Raw genomic sequence first — 19932 nt, 5'->3', positions numbered from 1 at the left:
GGTGCTGCCTTCAGAGCTGGGCACTTGGCCAGCAGCCATTGCTCTCCGGCTGCCCAGCTCCGAAGGCAGAGCCTGCCGCCAGCAGCAGCACAGAAGTAAGGGTAGTAAGCTGAAAAGTCTGGTGTGAAAAGTGATATTGACAAAGTTTCTTCTCCCCCGGCCCCAGTTTTCAACACTAATTATTTAAAAAAAATAACTTTTCTACTTATTAAAAAATGTGTTTTAGTCTTAATTTAAAAGCAGCGAGAAAAGGTTAATCCATTTTAAACAACAGGGTTATAAATACAGCATTTAAAATAATGTGTTTTTAATTTATAAGGGGGGGTTGCACTTAGAGGCTTGCCGTGTGAAAAGTGTCACCTATACAAAAAGTTTGAAAACCACTGGTCCAGAGGGAAGAATTGCTGCTAGGGTTACCATTCTGAACTGTTGGGACTGGACAAAGATGTTCAATTTCCTGACGTCCAGAATTGGTCTCCACCCCCTTTTTCTTCAGGACCAGGAAGTTCTGGTAATTTCTTTTCTGCTAGCAGTATCTCCCACAACTCTAGATGTCTGGGCTGTTCGCCTCTCTCTGCAGCTCATGGGGGGGGGGGGGAGAGGAAGAGAGGGGATTAGGGGAAATCGGTGTTTTGGCACCACACAGTCTGGCAATGCCCTACTCTACTCCTGCTTACTGCCAGATGGGTTACTCCCAAGCTGTAAAACTTGCAGAACATTAAATTTAAAAAATCCAGATATAACCAACTGTATATTAGACCAAAGAAGATGGTAGCAGAAAAGTTACTGACAAGAAGTTTTCTATTCTGCAGCCCAGTGTCTTCCACAATTCTGGATGTCTGGGAAGTTACAAGCAGTGAAACAGATGTAGGGAGAGTTATAAAATGAGTTCAGTAGTAAAGAAATATCTCCCTTTTTGTGAGTTCGCTCAAAAAAGTCTGTATTATTTCTGGAACACCACTTGCAGCACCTTTCCATCAAAGGCCTTTTCAGATGATAGATGACCCACCTTGTATTTAATGAAGGTGTTAGCTGTAGACCAAGTGACTGCTTTGCAAATTTCTGAAGACAGGAGCCTTTGGTGATCTGTAGGCTTCCACAATATATAGTCTAATTCACCTAGTGACGGAGGGCTTGGAAGCTCTGAGTCCCTGGCATTTCATGTGAAAGGACACTATGCTTGAGATAGATGTTAGAAGAGATTTGCAACACTAAGGGTATGTCTACACAGCAATTTAACACCTATGGCTGGCCCAGGTCAACTGACTTGGACTGGCGGGGCTTGGCTCTGCTGGGCTGTAAAATTGCTGTTTATTCATTCGGGCTTGGACTGGAGCCTAGGCTCAGGGACCCTGTGAGAGGGAGGGTCTCAGAGCCCAGGCTGCAACCCAAGCTTGAACCTCTATGCAGCAATTTTTAGCCACGCAACCTGAACCGAGTGAGCCCAAGTCAGCAGACACGGGCCTGCCGCAGGTCTTTTATTCCAGTGTACATGTACCCTAAGATGTGCCATGCCTTTTCAGTTGGATGGTTTTGGACAGCATGAAGGAAGCACCACCTCTTGGGAAGTGTGGAAGGAGGCATTTATCTTAGGAAGAAAGGAGTTTGGTGTCCTGAGTCCAACCTCATCCTCACAGAACATGCAGTAAAGTTCCTATATGGATAAGGCTGCCAGCTCCAACACTCACTTGACGGATATGACAGCTACTAAGAAACAAGACTCAGATTCATAGATTTTAAGGTCAGAAGGCATTATTGTGATCATCTAATCTGACTTCCTGCACATCAGAGGCCACAGAACCTCACCCACTCCTGAAATAGACCTCTAACCTCTGTCTGAGTTACTGAAGTCCTCAAATCATGGTTTAAAGACCTCAAGTTACAGAGAATTCTCTATGTACACTAGTTTAAACCTGCAAATGACCCACACCCCATGCTACAGAGGAAGGCAAAATCCCTCTCAGATACTATAGAGAATTCTTTCCCAGGTATCTCAGAGCCCTCTCCATCTACTGTCCCGTCTCCAGCAGTTGGAGATTCTTGCTACTGGCAGTCACCAATGGGCCACATGCCATTGTAGGCAGTCCCATTATACCATCCCCTCCATAAACTTACCAAACTCAGGTCTTGAAGCCAGTTAGGTTTTTTTGCCCCCACTGCTCCCCTTGGAAGGCTGTTCCAAAACTTCACTCTTCTGATGGTTAGAAACCTCTCTCTAATCTCAAGCCTAAACATGTTAATGGTCAATTTATATCCAATTGTTCTTGTGTCCACACTGGTGCTTAAACTTAACTCCTCTCCCTCCCTGATATTCATCCCTCTTATGTATTATTGAGAGTAATCAGATCTCTCCCTCAGCCTTCTTTTGGTTCGGCTAAAACAAGCCAAGATCTTTGAGTATCCCCTCCTAAGGCAAGTTTTCCATTCCTCAGATCATCCTCGCAGCCCTTCTCTGCACCCGTTGAGTTGAATTAATCTTTCTTAAAACATGAGAAAGAGCAGAATTGCACACAGAATTCACATAACTCTTAATAGATAAAGAAAAGGCCATCACTGAAGTCAGGCTCAAAAGGCCTGGCTTGCCAGGGCCCTCAAAACTAGCAGAAAATCCCATTTTGGGAAGAGTAGTCTGACTACCAGTTTGGCTGGCTTATTGGACAGCTTGAAGCAATTTAACTACCTGGGGATTGTCTGCCAGGGAGCCTGAGGATCCTGCGAATAGCATGCTACTTAAGAGCATACACCTGACCCACAATGGTACTGGGCTGAAGGCTTCTTAGAGAGCCCAGAACAGTTGGAATTTCTGGGATTTTCATTGTGCTCTTGGCACCAGTTGTTATGGACCAGACAGAGGAGTATGCTTTTAGTGTCGATATTCTCATATACAAAAGCAATGTCCTAATGACTATGGAGGATAGACTGAGGTCTTTTAGTGCTTCCCTTTCAATAGCCAGGCTGTTAATTGAAGATGTTTCGGGTCTGGATGAAGAAGAGACCCTTGTAAGAGTTTGTGAGGTCTCCATGGAAGTTAGGAGTGGGGGCTCCAGTGCCAGCTCTATCAAGTCTGAAAACCAAAGTCTCCTCAGCCAATGAGGAGTTATCTGTATTTCCATCACCTGTTCTCATTTTATTTTCTAGACCAACTTCCCCTGTAGTGGAAAGGGTGGAAACATGTAAAGTAGGCCCTGTGCCAGCTGTATGGTAAGGTATCTGACCTCACGGATCTTGCATCTGCCTCCCTGGTGAAGTATTTTGGTCTCTTTCCATTTGTACGGTTTACCAACAGGTTGGTTGAAGAGAGACTAAACAATGAGATCGAACACCTTCTGATTCAGGCACCACCCAGAGTTGTTGACCTTCACCTGATGAACCAGTATTCCTTTTGGTTCAGGAAGCCTGTGATGGGGATCATTCTGAGAGAAAAGAGGAACTTTTCTGCCCACCTCATTATTACCACTGGTTTCACGTGTAGTGCTGGACTCCTTGTTTCCCCTTGGTTGTTTAAACAGGTGACTGTAGTTGTATTGTCTGATTGAACTAGGATGTGGTTCCCCCTTAGGATAGGCTGGAACCTTCGAAGAGCTAACTTGTTTGCTTTCAGCTCTAGGAGGGTTATGTTCCATAGGCCCTGGGCTGTTTGGTTTTCCAAGTGCACTCTGCTCAGCCCTCCAGCTAGTGTCACTTGTGAGGACAAAAGGATCTGGAAGGCTTATGGGCATGCCCTTTGCAGCCATTGCTGCGGGCTGACCACCCCAGTAAGGAAATGAACGCCAGTGCTGGAACCTGTACTTGATCATCATTGTGTTTGAGGAGTGGTCCCAGACCTTAGGTATGAAGGCTTCTGATGCAGGATTGTGCCCATGGAGTAGTGCCTATGCACAACACCAGGAGTCCTAGCAGTTGGGAGGCATAGTGGTATGGTAGGCCTCCTGCGACTATAGAGCAAGAAAATTCCTGGATGGCACTGATGATGAAGCTGTGTGCCTGGAAGAGATTCAACGTCCAAGATGTAACCCTGCAAGCTGCTGACTGCAATGGAAGCTCTGATTGGGATGTCATACAGGAAAGGGTACCTGCAACCTGAGTCTGGCTATTTTCACCACCACCACCGCCACCTTTGTAACAACCCTGAGGGCAGAGGACAGGCTAAATAGGAGTGTTCGCTACTGAAAATGTTTAATGAAGTTCTCCCAGGATAGGGGTGACACTGTAGAGGACAAGGTCTCCATCCAAAACTTCATTTTCTTCATGTGCGCTTCTGTAGAATGCAAAAAATGGATTAGAACCCAGAGAACCTTTTTTCTGAGGGAACACTCTCTGTCACTCCCATATCCAGAAGAGGAGATATTTTGTTCCAGATCAGATTGTGTTTTACGGGGTCACTGGAGCTGGATGAGTGGATGAAAAAGAGATGGGGTGGTGTCCACAGCTTCAGGGTCTCTCTCTGGCTCACCATTTCCCTGATGCACTTGTTTGTGGTTGATGAAAACCATTTCTCTGGGAAATGGGAAATCCTGCTCCTTCACTACAGCTCTGGGCAGATGCCTATGTGATACTTTTCATAAAGGGGATTTGGGGAACAGGTGGGGGGCTGAGGTCCCTCTGGACTTGTGCCCCAGACCTTGATTCCACTGTTTTCCCTTGGGGAATCTGTTGTCCCTTTGTTAGTACCTCCGAGAATGGGGAAAGGACAGCTTCTGTCTGAAGGCTGACCTATATTCTCTCCTTAGGGAACTTAGTGGGAAGGGACAGTGTGTTTGGACTTGCCACACTCTCAGCCACCATCTTCTCCAACTTTTCTCCAAAAAGGAGGGAGCCTGTAAGCTTGGCTGTGCATATGACCTGCTTAGATTGGAGTATCCATCTTCCAAGGTGGTGTCTGGCTGGAAGCCATGGCTCAGGCTGAAAACCCCATTGCATCCATTGAGGCTTCTGCTACAAATGCTGTTGCTAGGGAGACTCTAAGGTGCAGTCAAGGTCAGGGCGATCTCTGTCGTTAAGGGCTTTGAGATCTTCTAGGCAGGAAAGAGATGCTCTTGCAAAGCAGGTAGCTGCCAGGGATGCTTGGAGGATGCTTCAAAAAAATCTTTTTGAGAGTAGCCTCCATCTTTCTCCCCTTCTGAGGGAACCACCATATCCCTGATGAGGGACACTACAGCAGCATCAACCTTCACTATCTCAGCAATAAAGCCTTTTCGTTTTTAATGATATATAGCCTCAGGTAGATCTTATTAATATGCTTGCCCTGATCATTCTTATTCCATTCATCCCTAATCACTTCCTCAAAGAAGAAGTGAAGGGATAGTGCAGCACCAGGAGAAGATTTTGAGGGGGGAAAAAATATATATATATATATATATATATATATATATATATATATATATATATATATATACTCTGAGGCTTACTCACAAGGGCTTGCTCAAGTTTCAGCCAGACAGTTCACCTTCCTCAGTGGTGATGGAGGATGACACATATCTCCTGATATTTTGGGGTGTTTCCCCCTTAACCTGCCCCCTTTTAAAAATTAAACAAAAAACCTTTTTGGATGCTTTAGGAGCATGGACACTCTACTGTGGCTTTGGTGAGCCTTTTGTAGCTTGCCTTTCTTAGGGCCTGGTGCTCTCTTGAGATGTCTGCCTCAGAATCCTCCACCACTGGTTCCCATTCCCCGTGGGAGAAGGGTGGGGACTTGCTGTCAGCTTGAGAGAGAGAGAAGGGCTGATTAGAAACCCTGTTTTCTTCCCGGGGTGCTCAGGACCCACTTTAGCATGGGGGGTGGTGGACACTTGTGGCTCGCAAGCCTCCCCTCTTTGTTCTGCAGGGGTCCTCTGGGACTTACCCACCTAGTCAAATGGTCAGGATCCTCCTCACTTTTGGTTCCTGGTCCAAATTTCCCTTGTTGAAGCTGCGGCTGCCTTGGTGGGCAGGGAACTATACCTGCTTGTCTGACTGGCAGCCTTGGGACCTAATGCAGTTAGGGGTGCATACCTCACCATGTTCCAAGCCTGAAAAGGCTGCCTCACAAATAGAGCACTGCTTGGATTTAACCCGGTGCTTTTTTGGTTGCTCTCCCATGCCTGTAAGGGACAGAGGAGCCAGCAGGGAGACACTACAGCAGAGGCTCAGGGAGAGTTAAGCCCCCAAAAGATTAACTGATCCAGAGAGAAGGAATGCTAAGGAGGGAGAACACTGCTCCCGACTGCCCAAAAACAGGGCAGAAAAAATTAAAATAGAAGGAAAAGAGATGGAAGCAAAAGAAACCACCACTGTCTACTTGCTCCTGCAGAGGTAGAGAATCTGGCAGCAAGTAGGAGCAGACTGTACAATGCCAAAACGCTAATCTTCAGAGAGAGAAGATCGGCTAGATGTCCAGAATTGTGGGAGACACCAGGCTGCAGAAGAACCCTTTTCCAATGAATTTTGGTGGAACAGGTTTGATTGTTCCCAGTGTTAAGAGGAATTATATTTTATGCCTCAAATGATTCTCATGAGAGGGGTCCCTGAAGAGGGAGGGAGGAAGAAGTTGGGGGTGGGTGGGGAGGAGCTGAACTGGATGGAGTAACCTGTAGAAACTATCTTCAGAATCTGTCTGTCTGAGATGATGAGCTCCCAGGAAGGTAGGAAATGGGAGACAATCTCAATGGGGGGGGGGGGGGGGGGGGGGTGGAGGGAATACACACAGCGTAGGATGAGGAGCAGGACAGTTTGTGACCTTGGACCAAAGGTTCAAAAGCCAGTTCTTTCAAGGATGTTGCTGACTGGAAGGCTATTGTAAGGACAGCCCTTTTTCTTTGTTATCCTGGCTTCTTTCTCGGGGGCTTGGACATTCTGGGTAAGACTGCTGAGCCATCTGCAATTTACTGTACTTTTTCTTTGCCACAAGCGTATAGATGCCCAGAGATAAAGACTCTTGGGCGACACTATTAAGAGAACAAAGAGACCCATCCATGGCTTCAAAAAACAACTTGGGTCCTTCAAAAGAAGATCCTCAACTGTGTTTTCTACCTCCTGAGGCAGACCAGAGGATTGCAGCCAAGAAACTTGGCGTATGGCTACTACTGTAGCCAGGGAATGTTGTAGCTGTATCGGTGGCATTGAGTCAGGCCTGGAAAGATGCCTTGCTGATTGTCAGGCCTTCTGTTATGAGGGCTTGAAATTGTTCCCTGTGATCATGTGGCAGGAGTTCAATAAAAGATGAACTTGCAATAGTTTGTAAAATTGTATTTTGCTATCAGGGCGTGGTATTTAGCTACTCTGAACGGCAGTGAAGCAGAGTAGCTCTTGCATCCCAGAAGGTCCAGTCTTTTCAGCTCTTTGTTGGATGGTGTTGAGTGGAACCAATGTTATCTGTTCCGTTCAATAACTGCCTCTATTGACCAGGAAGTTGGGTTCAGAATGTAAGGAGAAAAAAAAAATATTCTGATCCTTTGACTGGGAGGTAGTATTTTCTGTCAGCCCATTTACACATAGTTGGTATAGTAATTGGAGTTTGCCACACAGAGGTCAGCAGATCATCACTGATGGGCAAGGTGATTTTGCCTGCAGCAGATGTATGAAGAACGTCCAACAGGGAATGTTGGTATTCTTGTGTCTCCTATAACGGAATATGCAGGGTTTCTGCTACAGAAAGGTCCTGAATGGCCTTGAAATCATCAGCATGGGGGAGGCAAAATAAGAGAAGGGGTTACACTCCCTCCCCCCCAAAAAAGTACAAACAGTGCAAAAAACAAAAAACAAAAATAAAGAATATACTGAGAAAAGAAAGGATGTGTGAGAGAGGTAGCAAGCTATGCAGCTAGCTAACGGACACAATGATGTTCCACCTCATACCATAGGTGGTTGAGAAGGAACTGGAGTGGCAGTGGGTCTGCACCCTACCTATATACCCCCATACGAGAACATGAAAGTATCTGGGGAGCAGGCATGGACCCACAGACATTGCTGACAAATCACTGATCAACAGCGAATGTGCGTTTGCGCCTCTGGACATGGAGAGCCCATAGGGATACTACTCAAAGAAGAACAAAAGTTACTCAGTTCCTAAGAGCCTTTTAAATAGGGTGGTATTTCCTTTTTTCTGAACTGACAATGTCGTCCATGAGTTCAGAGAAGACAGATTTCTGTAATAATATCAATCCTAATTTGATTCTGTAATACCAACTAATTTTTTTAAAATAGAGAGATTAAATTATACTACTACCAGTATTTGCAATAATTTCACTGCAGAAAACAAATTTAAAAGCCACAGACACCAATTTTAAAACACTGCTTTAGTGTGATGAAGACCTAATGTGTTCCTGTCCCAAAGTAAATATATTTTACTTACACTTCTTAGGTCAATTTGTTACATACCTGATTCCAAACATACAGTGAACATAGTTAAATAAAGCTCTTCTCAACATGGTTGTGTCAACATCTTCGTGTGTAGCCATAGTGTTGTATGTGAGATTGTAGACCATCCGAAACTTCTCATCCAGGAGATGCCCAATATCAGAATAAAGCCTGTTCACAAGGGAGAAGCCATGGTTTTCCCAGGTATAGTCCTGTAAGAGCACAAAGAAATACACCAGCGATGCATAAATATGCAAATAGTGCCTTCCCCACCTGATCCTCCCTCTGGTTTCTCCCCCAGTTGAAGATCTTGTTCTCTGTTTTGTCTCTCGTTCTGCTTTATTAATGTATTAATTCACCTGTGTGCCTGCCCCCCCACCAAAAGGAAGATTTTAATCAGTAAGTTTTCCCTGGTCAGTTCTGCTTTAGTCCTTAGGTCCTACAGATTTGGTTCAGACTTGGAAAATATTCACACTGATATTATTCAGAGACTGCTGCTTTGGAAAGCTATGAGCCAGAGCAGAAACATGGCGACGTGTTGTTCCTTAGAGACAGGACTTCACTCTTGCACCAATGACCAAGGAAAAGAGTTAGTTTGAAAAATGCTGCCAGCTGTGCCTGAGCAGCACCACTTCCACAGGATATTACTTCAAACCAACTCTTTGGGGCAGGTATTCGCTCATCCTATAGTCATGAAGTGCCCACCGAGCACAATGAGGCTTTGCTCCATCACTGGGGCCCCTGGATGATTCTGTAATATAATTGTTACAATAGAAGATCTGATTTGGGTAAAAGGTCTCACATTCTACCATCATTCAGCTATTAAACAAGTTAGCTATTTTGGAGAAGGTGAAACTTTTGAAGTTGGAAGTCAGTAATTTAACACCCTTGCCTGCAGGCAGAGACATTTCGGTTTCAGTGCAACCTTCCATAAAGCTCTTCTGAAGCAGTGTTGTACATGCCTAACGTTGTCTCAAGTCAATGACAATTGTCAGCCTTCTCCCAGGGGAGCCTTCTAAAGTTCATAGAAAGGTCAGCAGTATCTTTGATCTCAGACACAAAAACTTTGCCTTATCCTTGTCCACAATACACACCCAAGGGGTATTTGCGTCACCTCCCAAAACATGGTTTACTGTACATGAAAAATTGCAGCATGAATTCATCCTGACCAGCACAGACTGTTGTAAATCTAAGGGCTTGTCAACACATTGAGTTATTCAGGAATAGCTACTGTGCTTTAAATTCACACTCTACTTTAATCCAAATTAACTTTCAAGTGTAGACTAGCCCTAAGTATGTCTGCTGACAGGAATCATGACTCCTTTGCTTTACCAAGGAATTTTTTTGCACCTATTTTGGTTTGTCTACAAGTGCTCTGACATGTTTCAAGATTTTCCCATAACTTGCAGTTTATTAATATCAGATTCCCAGGAGATCAAATAGATGTTAGTCAGTGATCTGTTCTAAATACCTAGAGCTGTCCCTATTTTTTTTTTATTTGTATTGCAATAGTGCATAAGAGTCCTAGTCATGGATTAGGACCCCATAGTGCAAGGCACTGCACGGACATCTTTTTGTTATGTCCATTACATACACTTGTTCTGCTAACACAACAGAAGACCTAGTACCCCCTGGCCTGAGATTTACAATTAATAGAGGGTGGACTAGTCTTCCAAGTGAAGTGATGGAAGCCTCTTCATTTGAGATATTTAACAGCTGACTGAACAAAATACTACAAATATGAAAATATACCATAAGGAGCAGTTATCTACTTGGGCTACGTCTACACTTAAAACATGACAGTGGCACAGCTGCAGCACTGCACTTCAGTAGAAACACACACTACAGTGACCGGATGGGTTCTCCCATTGCTGTAGGTAATCCACCCCTGTGAGGTGGTAGCTAGGTTGAAAGAATTCTTCCATTGATCTAGCGCTCTCTACACCAGAGGTTAGGTTGGCTTAACTGTGTGTCTCAGGGGTGTGGCTTTTTCACACCCCCGAGGGATTTAGCAATGGTGATCTAACTTTTCATTGTAGACAGGCTCTTGATCCTCTGCTTGGACATGGACATTTAATAAGGATGTTCTGCTACTACGACATCTTATTTTTCCAGTAAAGAAGGACATGTCTGCATGAACACGTGCTGCACAGCAAACTGGGGTATAAATCTACAGTACATCAAAGGGCACTAGGGAACTTTTAGCGTGCAGCAGCACAGTCCACACAGACAGTTAGTGCAAGGCATGCTGGTGTGCTATCGATTTGTGCCCCAGCTTTCTGCACAGCAAGTGTTCATGCAGACATGCCCTTAAAATGCTGGGGTTAATTTATGTAAAAAAAATAAGTGCATTTAAGTACCTGAGCTCGGAATGTTGGCAGATGTTCTTCTCCCCGCCTGGCAAAGTCTTTGTACCCAAAACCAGGATCTTCGATATAACGGGAGACATCCGACGTGGAAACCATTTCATCATCAAATGCTGAGAAGGACAGCAAAATGCTGTGTTTAAAGACAGATAAGTATGGAGGCCGTTTGTAGCCTTCTGATCCTCTCCCTCAACAAAGACTACAAGGCGTGCGAATACAATATTTAAAGTTTGCAACTAATTCTGTGTACAAAGAAGAGGATAACATGTTGGTGTAGGAAGAGTATTGGGAGAATTTCAATCAATTTCCGTTCAGTTTATGATATTACGCTTGTGTACATTTGTCAATGTCTAATTCATAGGAATTTGCTTGATTTACTTCGGACCAGAGTTTCAATTTTTGATTCTTAATTTTGCAAGTAAATATTTACATTTATTTTTACACTTCTCCCTTTTTCAGAGATTTTCTAAAACCCTTCATTGAAACAATGGGCAAGATGTTTTTAAATAGATTACAGGGTGGGATGAGGGAGTGAGGTTAGTAACAAGAAAACCAGAGAGGGGGAAGATTGCAATAGTGAATGTTTGAGATGACCTGGGAGTGGATCAGTAATTTAGTTGTTAGACTAGGGAGGAAAAGTTCAATTTTGGAGACGAAGAAAGAAAGGTTAGGACTTAGTCATAGCTTGGTTGAGGGGGTAGATATCAAAGATGACCCTAATGCTGCCTAGAGTATTAGGAAGAATTAAGGTGTGACTCAATTAACGGTGAATGGAGATAGCACAGGGCTCGGGAGAAAAGGTAAGTTCAGTTTTGGCTCTACTGAATTTGAGATTACAGCAGGCTATATAAGACTGAAAGGAGTGGTATGTCTTTTACAGTATTGTTTATAACAAAAAACCTTAAGTTACAACACACAACTGTAGTTCATGTTTTTCTTACTATATACAAAACTAGCAAAGTGTTAAGAGAGCACATGCCACATAAGACACTTGTGAGCTGTGGTAAGCATTCACATAGACTTAATGAGGGGTGAGGGCCAATTAACTAAACCAACTAACACTAACTAAATATAGTAAAGAAAAAAGAAACACTAAATATGTATATGGACAAGTGATCTCGCAAGCAAGTTATGAACACGGAGGAACGAGGATTCCAATTCCGACCATGCGGCAGTAAGAGGGAACTGAGGGGGCGTCATCCTGCACAGCCTCATATAATTTTGCCTACACCACGAGGCTACGTACAATTGCACGTGAGGGCCAACAGACATTGCTGCAAAACTTTCCAGCTCCTGCAACTGGCGCACATGCACACCCGTGTTTGGAATACATAGAGGGACCATCATTTGAAGAAGAACTAAATGATACAAGATTTGGCTTGTAGATACCAATTCAAAACAACATGAAAGCAGTGAACTCTACAGTTCATCAAGCTTCAAGCTGAACTCATGCCAAGAGTTACAGTAACTATGCATCTCTGAAGAGCTCCAACAATGTGTTACTAAATGAGGACAGGTTCTCTAGCAGGAATCAATTCGTCTCCACCGAACAAACAGGTGGCTTGATTGTGTAACTACCTTTACAGGAGCTGATTACCACATAGCTGACTGCATTTGACCCTGATATTAAATCTTGGCTCACTTCCACATGCACTGACAGAAAAATTGCCAGATGTCCACTGTTCACACTTAAAGAAAAAAAAAAAAATCAGTTAATCCAAGAAGCACTGGGATGCTTTATCTTCTCTCTGGCTCATTAACGAATCAATACGTAACTGTGTGGGAAGACGCTTGCATGGCACCTGCCCCAGGTAATCACCTCTGAAGATTATTTCAAGTTAGATTTAATTCTCACTGGTTAACAGTTTGTATTTTCCTATTTGCTGCTTCCTACAGCTATACGACAAACTCTAGCATTAGAGTGTTTTGGGAAAACTATTGGAGTCTTACAGTTCAGTACCTATGAAATACCTTTTGAGAAAAAAAAAAAAAAGGCTAAGCTAAGAAGCATAGCATCTCTAGCCATCTTCTCTTACTACAGTTCCCAAGAAATACTAATACACTACACCCTTGCCATAATGAACCCCTAGGGATCCAAGCCATTTGTTCGTTATAGCCAGCGGTTTGTTCTAGTGAAAGAGCCCTGCTGGGACTGCGGCGGAGGGCAGAGAGCTCCTCTGGCCCCGGGGCTGGAGGAGGGATCCAGAAATCAGGTTTGCTTTAGCCCAAGGTTTGTAATTGTGAAGGGTGTTATACCCAGCATCTACCGTACCACATTGTGACAGTCTGTACCGTTATGTTCACCCCTTTTACAAGACTAAGATAAATTTTGTGCGAAGTATGCTTTGTGAGGTATCATTTGAAAACTCATAATTTGCTGATCATTATTGTCCTAGTAAAATATATGGCAACATCGTAATAAAGTTATAAAATTCTATTGTATGACATAACTGAGGCATGTTCCAAATTTAGAAAAGCAGGCACAAACCAGTTCCTTAGAGACAAAAAGGCAAACTGATGCCTCAGCCAGGTGTCAACAAAAATCAAAAGGACTATCACCTGGTTAAAGCAGCCATTCTTTGGCAGGAAAGAAGGGTGTGAGCAAGAAATTTACACGTTGGCAAAGGAACAGCTGGAGGTTCCTACCCACAGACATTCTGTCTCTTGAACCTCAGCTAGAGATCATTCTCAAATAGGAGGAAAAAATATGAGAGAGTGGGGAATAGACACCAACTGATTCCTCCCTTTCTCTCTGCCCACGGCATCCAGAACACCTGAAGGACAAGGAAAGAAGCATTGGACTGGGGGGAGGGGTCCTAGCTGAAAGGCATCCAGCCAGTAAGACTGCAAAAGCATGTGGTGAGAGAAACCTTTGCTTTGAATTCATTTAGCTTGTTAAGTTACATGTTAGTTGCGTTTTACCTTTTGTTTTCTCGTAACCACTTAACATCTATCTTTCTGTACTTAAAACTTATTTTATTGTTTTATCTAGACCGCTGTGTTTGGACTGAAGTGTTTGGGAAACTCCTTTTGAGGTAACAGGATTTGTGGATATCATTTTCTATTAATAAAATGACAGACTTTATACGAACTTGTATTGCCCAAGAGAGGGCTGGGTAATGCGAGACGCACATTTCTGAGGACAAGTCTAGGACTGGGAATTTGCTGGTGTTGTTCTGCAATATAGTTCAGGAGTGGCTGGCTATAGCATTCACAATACAGCTGGGAGTAATCTACATGCTGGAGGTTGTGTTGTGAGTGGTTGGAGAATTGAGAGGACACAGCTGTTCAACAGTCCAGATTGTACCCTAGATAATGTCACACACCTGTTATACTCCTGGGGGAATTCTGCGCCACTGTACACAAGCGTATTTCATGTGCCACGCATATTTTTTTTTTGCAGAAAATAACTTCTGTTGAAAAATTGATGCAATTCCATCTTTTGCCCACCAGAGGGCACTGTGGTGCTAGAACACAGCAGCCGCTCCTGGCAAGCCCCAGCCAGCTAGGGAAGAGAAAGAGCCTGCCTTTTTCACAGTGCCTGTTGGGCCAGGTCAAGGAGACAGGAGATATGGGGAGACAGACAGCATGGGGCTGCTGGGGTGGGGACCACAGACAGGGGCTTATAAGGGCTAGTGAGGGAGGACAGATTGGACAGGGGCTGAATGGGAATGGAGGTGCAGTGCCACATGGGCAGAGCGGGAGAGGTACAGGGCTACAGGAAGAAGGGGGATGGCTGAATGGGGGCACAGAGAGACATGGGGACAGGGAGTGCATGGACATATGGGGAAGGGGTGTCTGAATGGGGGTTAAGGGACACATGTGGACACAGGGTGCAAGGACACATGGGGGCACAGAGGCAGATGTACCTGACTGAATGGAAGAGGCTAGGGGTCAGCCAGGGTCTCCATGGGGACACTCCCGAATAATCCTTCCGTCCCTGCCCCCCCCCAGAAACCTGTTCCATATTCTTCCCCACCCATACACAACAACCCTTCCAGTTTATACCCAGGCTCCTTCCCAGCAATTACTTCCCTCTCCTTTTGCTCCTCCGTTACCCCTGACTCCCCCAAGTCTCTGCACTGCTTCTGAGGAGTCCGGGAAATATGGTTCTGTTCTCTAGTTTAAATGAATTACTTAGAATTCTGTATTAATATGCCTAGTAAGGAATCTATTTGTCAAAAAACATTTCCTGAATCTTTTTTGTTGTCTGTGTTGTTACAGACATACTTGCTGACAGGTATTTTGAAATAAATTACCAAAATAATTGAAACTGATGTGATTATATTGTTATTTTGACAAATAAAATATGCAGAATTTTAAAATATTGGGTGCAGAATTTTTAATTTTTTGGTGCAGAATTCCCCCAGGAGTAATGTTAAGCAGACTTCAGCTATACCTTGTCAATGGATGAAACTATTATCCTCAGGAGTTTAAGAGAGAAACATAGCAAGGCAGACTCCCTAACTCTGAATTTTGAAGGATAACTTAGAAATAAATTAAAAATGTTCTATACAAACCTCCATCACAATACAGGACAGGGCTACAGGATAACAAAACAACATCTCAAAATTAGATAATTTCAATCCATCCTCTTTCCCCCCTCTCCCTGAGATTGTCTCTTCAGGAGAAGGTTGAAACTCAATGATGGAGTAATGTAGGGAAGTCTGCGTTGCCACAGTCTGTGCTATACTTATTTATTGAACAGAAAATTTCAGCTTTCAAGACTATTAGCAAGGGACTTTCCAAAAACACTATTTGAAAATGTTGTAGAAGACTGCTATTCAAAAATCCTATTAAGGAATAAACTGGGATTTAATGAACTGCACTATGAAAAAGCGGTTTCTCCTGAAGTTGTGTGCAAGTTTCTTACTAACAAAAGAAGACGGAATTTTTAGTAACAATGAAGGTTAATATATTTGAGAATCAAGAAATCTGAATCAAACAGGTAGTGACACATGAGCCAGCCTTACTAACCTGTGAAAATCCAGAGTTAGAGTAACTGCTAAAGTCCACTAATTGGATTGGACCGGAGAATTCTAGTTATAATGGAGCAGAGAAAGAAGGGGAGGCAGAGAGGGTGAAGTACCTCCAGTAACTACTAGAAGACTCTCTTTCTTTTCCTTTTCAAAACGAGTTGCCATTTCCTCCTGCGAGGCCTCCTCTTCCTCCTTTTCTTCTTGCAGCCTCTTCATTCTTTCCATTAAGGCCTCCAGCTCACTCAAAGAATCTGCAATCTGAAAAAAACATGATATTTTGGAAAATAAGAAAGTAAATGGCATCATAGCTGTCGAGAAGTAAAAGCTCAAATTTAATATTCTCAAAAGTTATCTGCATCCTCGAAAATCCAGCATATGGTACATATACTTTGAATGCATTATATGAAGTCTTTCACAGAGGGTATGTCTATGCTGCAATGTAAGCCCAGGGTTAGTAGGACTCGAGTCAGCTGACCCGTGTTAGAGAATCCTAGGCTTGAGCATCTACACGGATTTTAATTGTACGTTAAGACTTTTGTATCCCGGCCTCAAAATTGTGGTCCTGATATCCACACTGCAGCACAATGACCCAAGTCAAACCAACCATCTCCCAGAGCCCCTAGCACCCTCCCAAAACGTGGCTGCTCTAGCCCTTTGACTGTGACGCACGGTCAGAAGCTTGAACAGCCTGCCAACATAGCCTGCAGGGAGACATTTTGATATGTGGGCTCCCAGCTACAAGGGGCAGCGACATGGTGGATGTGCCTTTTGCAGAATTTCTTGCTTGTGTTTTCACTTGTGTCAATAAACAGATAGAGCTTCTCTGAGGCACTGGCAGACATTTTAGCGGCTTTTTCTGATCTACCAAAAGTACCTGACAGATTTCATGATGCAGCAAGGAGGTGGCGGCAAAGGAGAAGTATCCAGACATGGCAGACTCATACTGGCAGATGCTGCTCAGTACAATCAGCATAGTCACTGATGCCCCCTACATAAACTGGCGCATGCCCACAAGCAGAGATTGGTGGGATCATATAGTCATGCAGACCTGGGATGACAAGCAGCAGCTCCAGAAGTTCTGCATGAAGAAAGCAACATTTCGGGGCTTTGTGAGCAGCTTGCTCTGAGTCACCAGCGTAAAGACACACACGAGAGCACTCTTGCCTATCTAGAAGCAGGTTGCCATAACTGTCTTGAAACCATACGGCTACAAGTTTGTTGTCAATTTGGTGTTGGAAAGTCAACTGTGGGTTTTCTGAGGCAATCGGGCACGTGGTTTACCACAAAGTGGCAGGCATTAAAGATATTCCTGAGGTAATTGTTGGCTTTGAGAGAATGAGGTTTCCTAACTGTGCTGGGGCCACTGATGGACTCACATGCCCATAGTTTGCCCTACTCAAGGAGCACACGAGCACCTATACTGCAAAGGGTACTACTCCACTGTTATGCAGGCCCTCATAGACCACAGAGGCCGATTTATGAATGTCATCAGGGGCTGCACTGGAAGAGTTAATGAAGAAAAGTTTTTCGCTGCTTGAGAGTCTACATTCATGGATAGGATGGCACACTATTCCCCAAATGACATTGTATTAAACAGTTACTGTCCACACCGTTATTCTGGGACACCCTGAATCTCACCCCCCCCCACCCACACACACACACACACCTTTTGCCTTGGTTTATGAAACCATACCCTGATTTCAGAGGCTCTGGCAAAAGGAGGTTTAATTACACTCAGCAGGTGCAGAATGGTTGTAGAATATGGGTAGAACCTGCTTTTGGCCAGTTAAATGAAATCCCCTTGGAGATCTCTACAGACCTGTCTGGATGCCAGTGTCATCAGTGCTGTCCGCATTTCTGTGGCTTGCTATGCTATTCACAATCTTTGTGAAGCCAGAAGTGAGCCATTTCCCCCTGAATGGACCTATGATAGTGATGGGTTGCTGAATCAGTACACTCAGCGGGAAAGTGTACCTACCACAGCTGGAGCTAGCTGCACCCAGGTAACAGAAGTCAGGGATGCTTTGTGCTCCCACATTATGAACTCGCATGGCTCAGTGGAAGAGGGGGAATAGTACCTGTAAAAATGTTCTTGTGAGGGGAAGAGGTCTGGGCTTGATTGCCATGCAATTAAACTTATGAATGACATGAAAAAAAATAATGAATTCTGGGGCGTGGTGAATCACAATATAGGCTCATATAAGGAAGGTATTGCACTGTGAATCACTGTACCTAAATGCATGAGGAATAGTGTTTGCTTAGTAATGTGTAATTGCTCCTGATACTGTTTTTAGCTTTATTATCTCAAATCATGATTGTATCATGTGATGCAATGATAGTAAACTTTCTTGATGATATTAAAGGCTTTATTTATAAATGAGTTAAAACAGTACAACAGTCATCTATTGCTAGGCAGGGCAGCCACCAGTACAACACCCCAAAACAAGTAACAGGAGAACATTTCCAAAGAAAAATAAGGGCAGGAAACATGACACAGACGCCCTACTGCTGCGTGTCCCCTGGTCCTACATTCTCCTTCTTTCTTTGGTTTCCATGGACTTGGCACCGAGAGAACAGGGATGAAGGTAGCCACGGGAGAGGGGTTCGCAAATGAAGGCTGCTTGGGGTTTAGTTGCCTTGCCCAGCCACTCATGGAACTTAAATGTATGGGCCACCCCAAACACTGAGTTGCCCAAGCTACTGCTGGTCTGAGGGTACATTGCAGGGGTGTGTGAGAGGCAGCAGCTGCCAATGCTCTTCCAGGCATGTTGGAGATGGGCTCTGCAACAGTTCACTATTGAGCTCGGTCCTCCTCCCTTAGCTGCCGGTCTTGTTCCGGGAACCACACGAAAGTGCCTGCTCCTTTGCTGAAACTCTTTCTTCCAGCGGTGTGGCAAGCCTAAGCCTTTCCTCCTGCCTCTCAGCATGCTGTTGCTCCAGTCTTACATCCCTTTTGCTGCTGGTACCGGACCTGCTTGTCTACCCTCTAAAGAGCCTCAACCATAATTTCATCATGGAAACGCTTCTGCTTGGAATGGTCTGTGCAGGTATGTTGGGGCAGGGGTCAAGTTCTGGATATATAACAGCCAGTGGAGGTCAAGAGGGCTGAAACAGTACAAGAAACAAAGGGTTATTGTCTAAAATAGCTCAGTGGAGGAGCACAATTGATTCTTATAGAATCTCAAGGCAATAAAACGTTGCATTTCAAAACTGAACCAAAATATATTGTGAAAGGGATGCTTCAGTCCACAGAATCTCTCTGGATATATCCTGGGTAACATCAGTTACCATTGTCGCTGCACTTCTGTAAGTTTAAAATTATAAGCTTTTTCTTTTTTTATGAAAACTGAATAACTACTGGGGGGGGGGGGGAGGGAGCGAACAGAAAGTGGCCTTGCAACAAAATTCTTTTTCTTTCATGCCTTTCACATTTTGGAGGACATAACTGTTCTTGTGGTGCCCTATTGGCAAAGGTTGATGTTATTCCAAGCTGCTGGTGGGAAACCTGCAGTGTATACAGGAAAAGTATTCAAACGTATAGTGACTGAACAGCATATCTAGGAGTGGAGTGGACTAGTCAGCTACTGGGGGGGACCCTGGAAATACACCTTTCCCCACCATGTGACTATCAATCTGGAGTTCCTACCTCAGGAAAAAAGTTTGCAGCCATCAGCAACCAGGCTTGTGTCAGAATCCATGAGGAAATTAACATAATGCTGCATTAGCTTGCATACACATGGCTTACCCTGTTATGCCTCATGCAAACACGCAGAACTCCACAGCCTTCCTACTCCCCATCCACAGCACATTTCTGGACAAAAATTCATACCTCAGTCATACTTGGGAGAAATCATTTTGTCACCCACAGACTGCCTGGACTACCTTTAACTGACATGGGCTAGATTTGAAAATAGAATACAGTTTCAGAAACACACAAACACACACACAGATGGAGTTCACTGTTTCCAGGCAGCTGCATAGACCATTAATGAATACAGAGCCACAAACTTAAAGCCATTATTAATTAAAGGAAAACATGAATGACCCTAGCAAACATCTGTGTAAAAAAAAAAAAAAAAAAAAAACAAACAAACAAACAAACAAACAAACAAACAAAAAGCCTTTTAAAAGCATGTTTTTATTGTTTGCAATTCCCAGTTGCCATTTTGAACTCCACCGGGGAGGGGGAGGGCAGGGAAGGAGAATGGAGAGAAGAAAGGGGGATGACAAGGTGCTGGGATACAATCTGCCAT

The 19932-nt window shown here is 44.0% G+C and overlaps 1 protein-coding gene across 6 annotated transcripts in view; it reads right to left on the bottom strand.

Annotated features, from left to right (window-relative positions):
• Window positions 1-19932, bottom strand: part of SESN3 (sestrin 3) — an 80821-nt gene that overhangs the window by 7226 nt on the left and 53663 nt on the right. For all 6 annotated transcript variants that reach the window (XM_005309165.5, XM_065581566.1, XM_024110891.3 and 3 more), the window contains 3 exons: window positions 15790-15937; window positions 10695-10813; window positions 8356-8546 (listed from right to left, as the gene is read on the bottom strand). In XM_005309165.5, coding sequence (XP_005309222.1) covers window positions 8356-8546; window positions 10695-10813; window positions 15790-15937 — 458 coding nt within the window. The remainder of the gene's footprint in view (window positions 1-8355; window positions 8547-10694; window positions 10814-15789; window positions 15938-19932) is intronic.

Source organism: Chrysemys picta, chromosome 1, assembly GCF_011386835.1.
Source record: "Chrysemys picta bellii isolate R12L10 chromosome 1, ASM1138683v2, whole genome shotgun sequence".
NCBI lineage: Eukaryota > Metazoa > Chordata > Testudines > Emydidae > Chrysemys > Chrysemys picta.
This window is presented reverse-complemented; position numbering and strand designations above follow the sequence as displayed.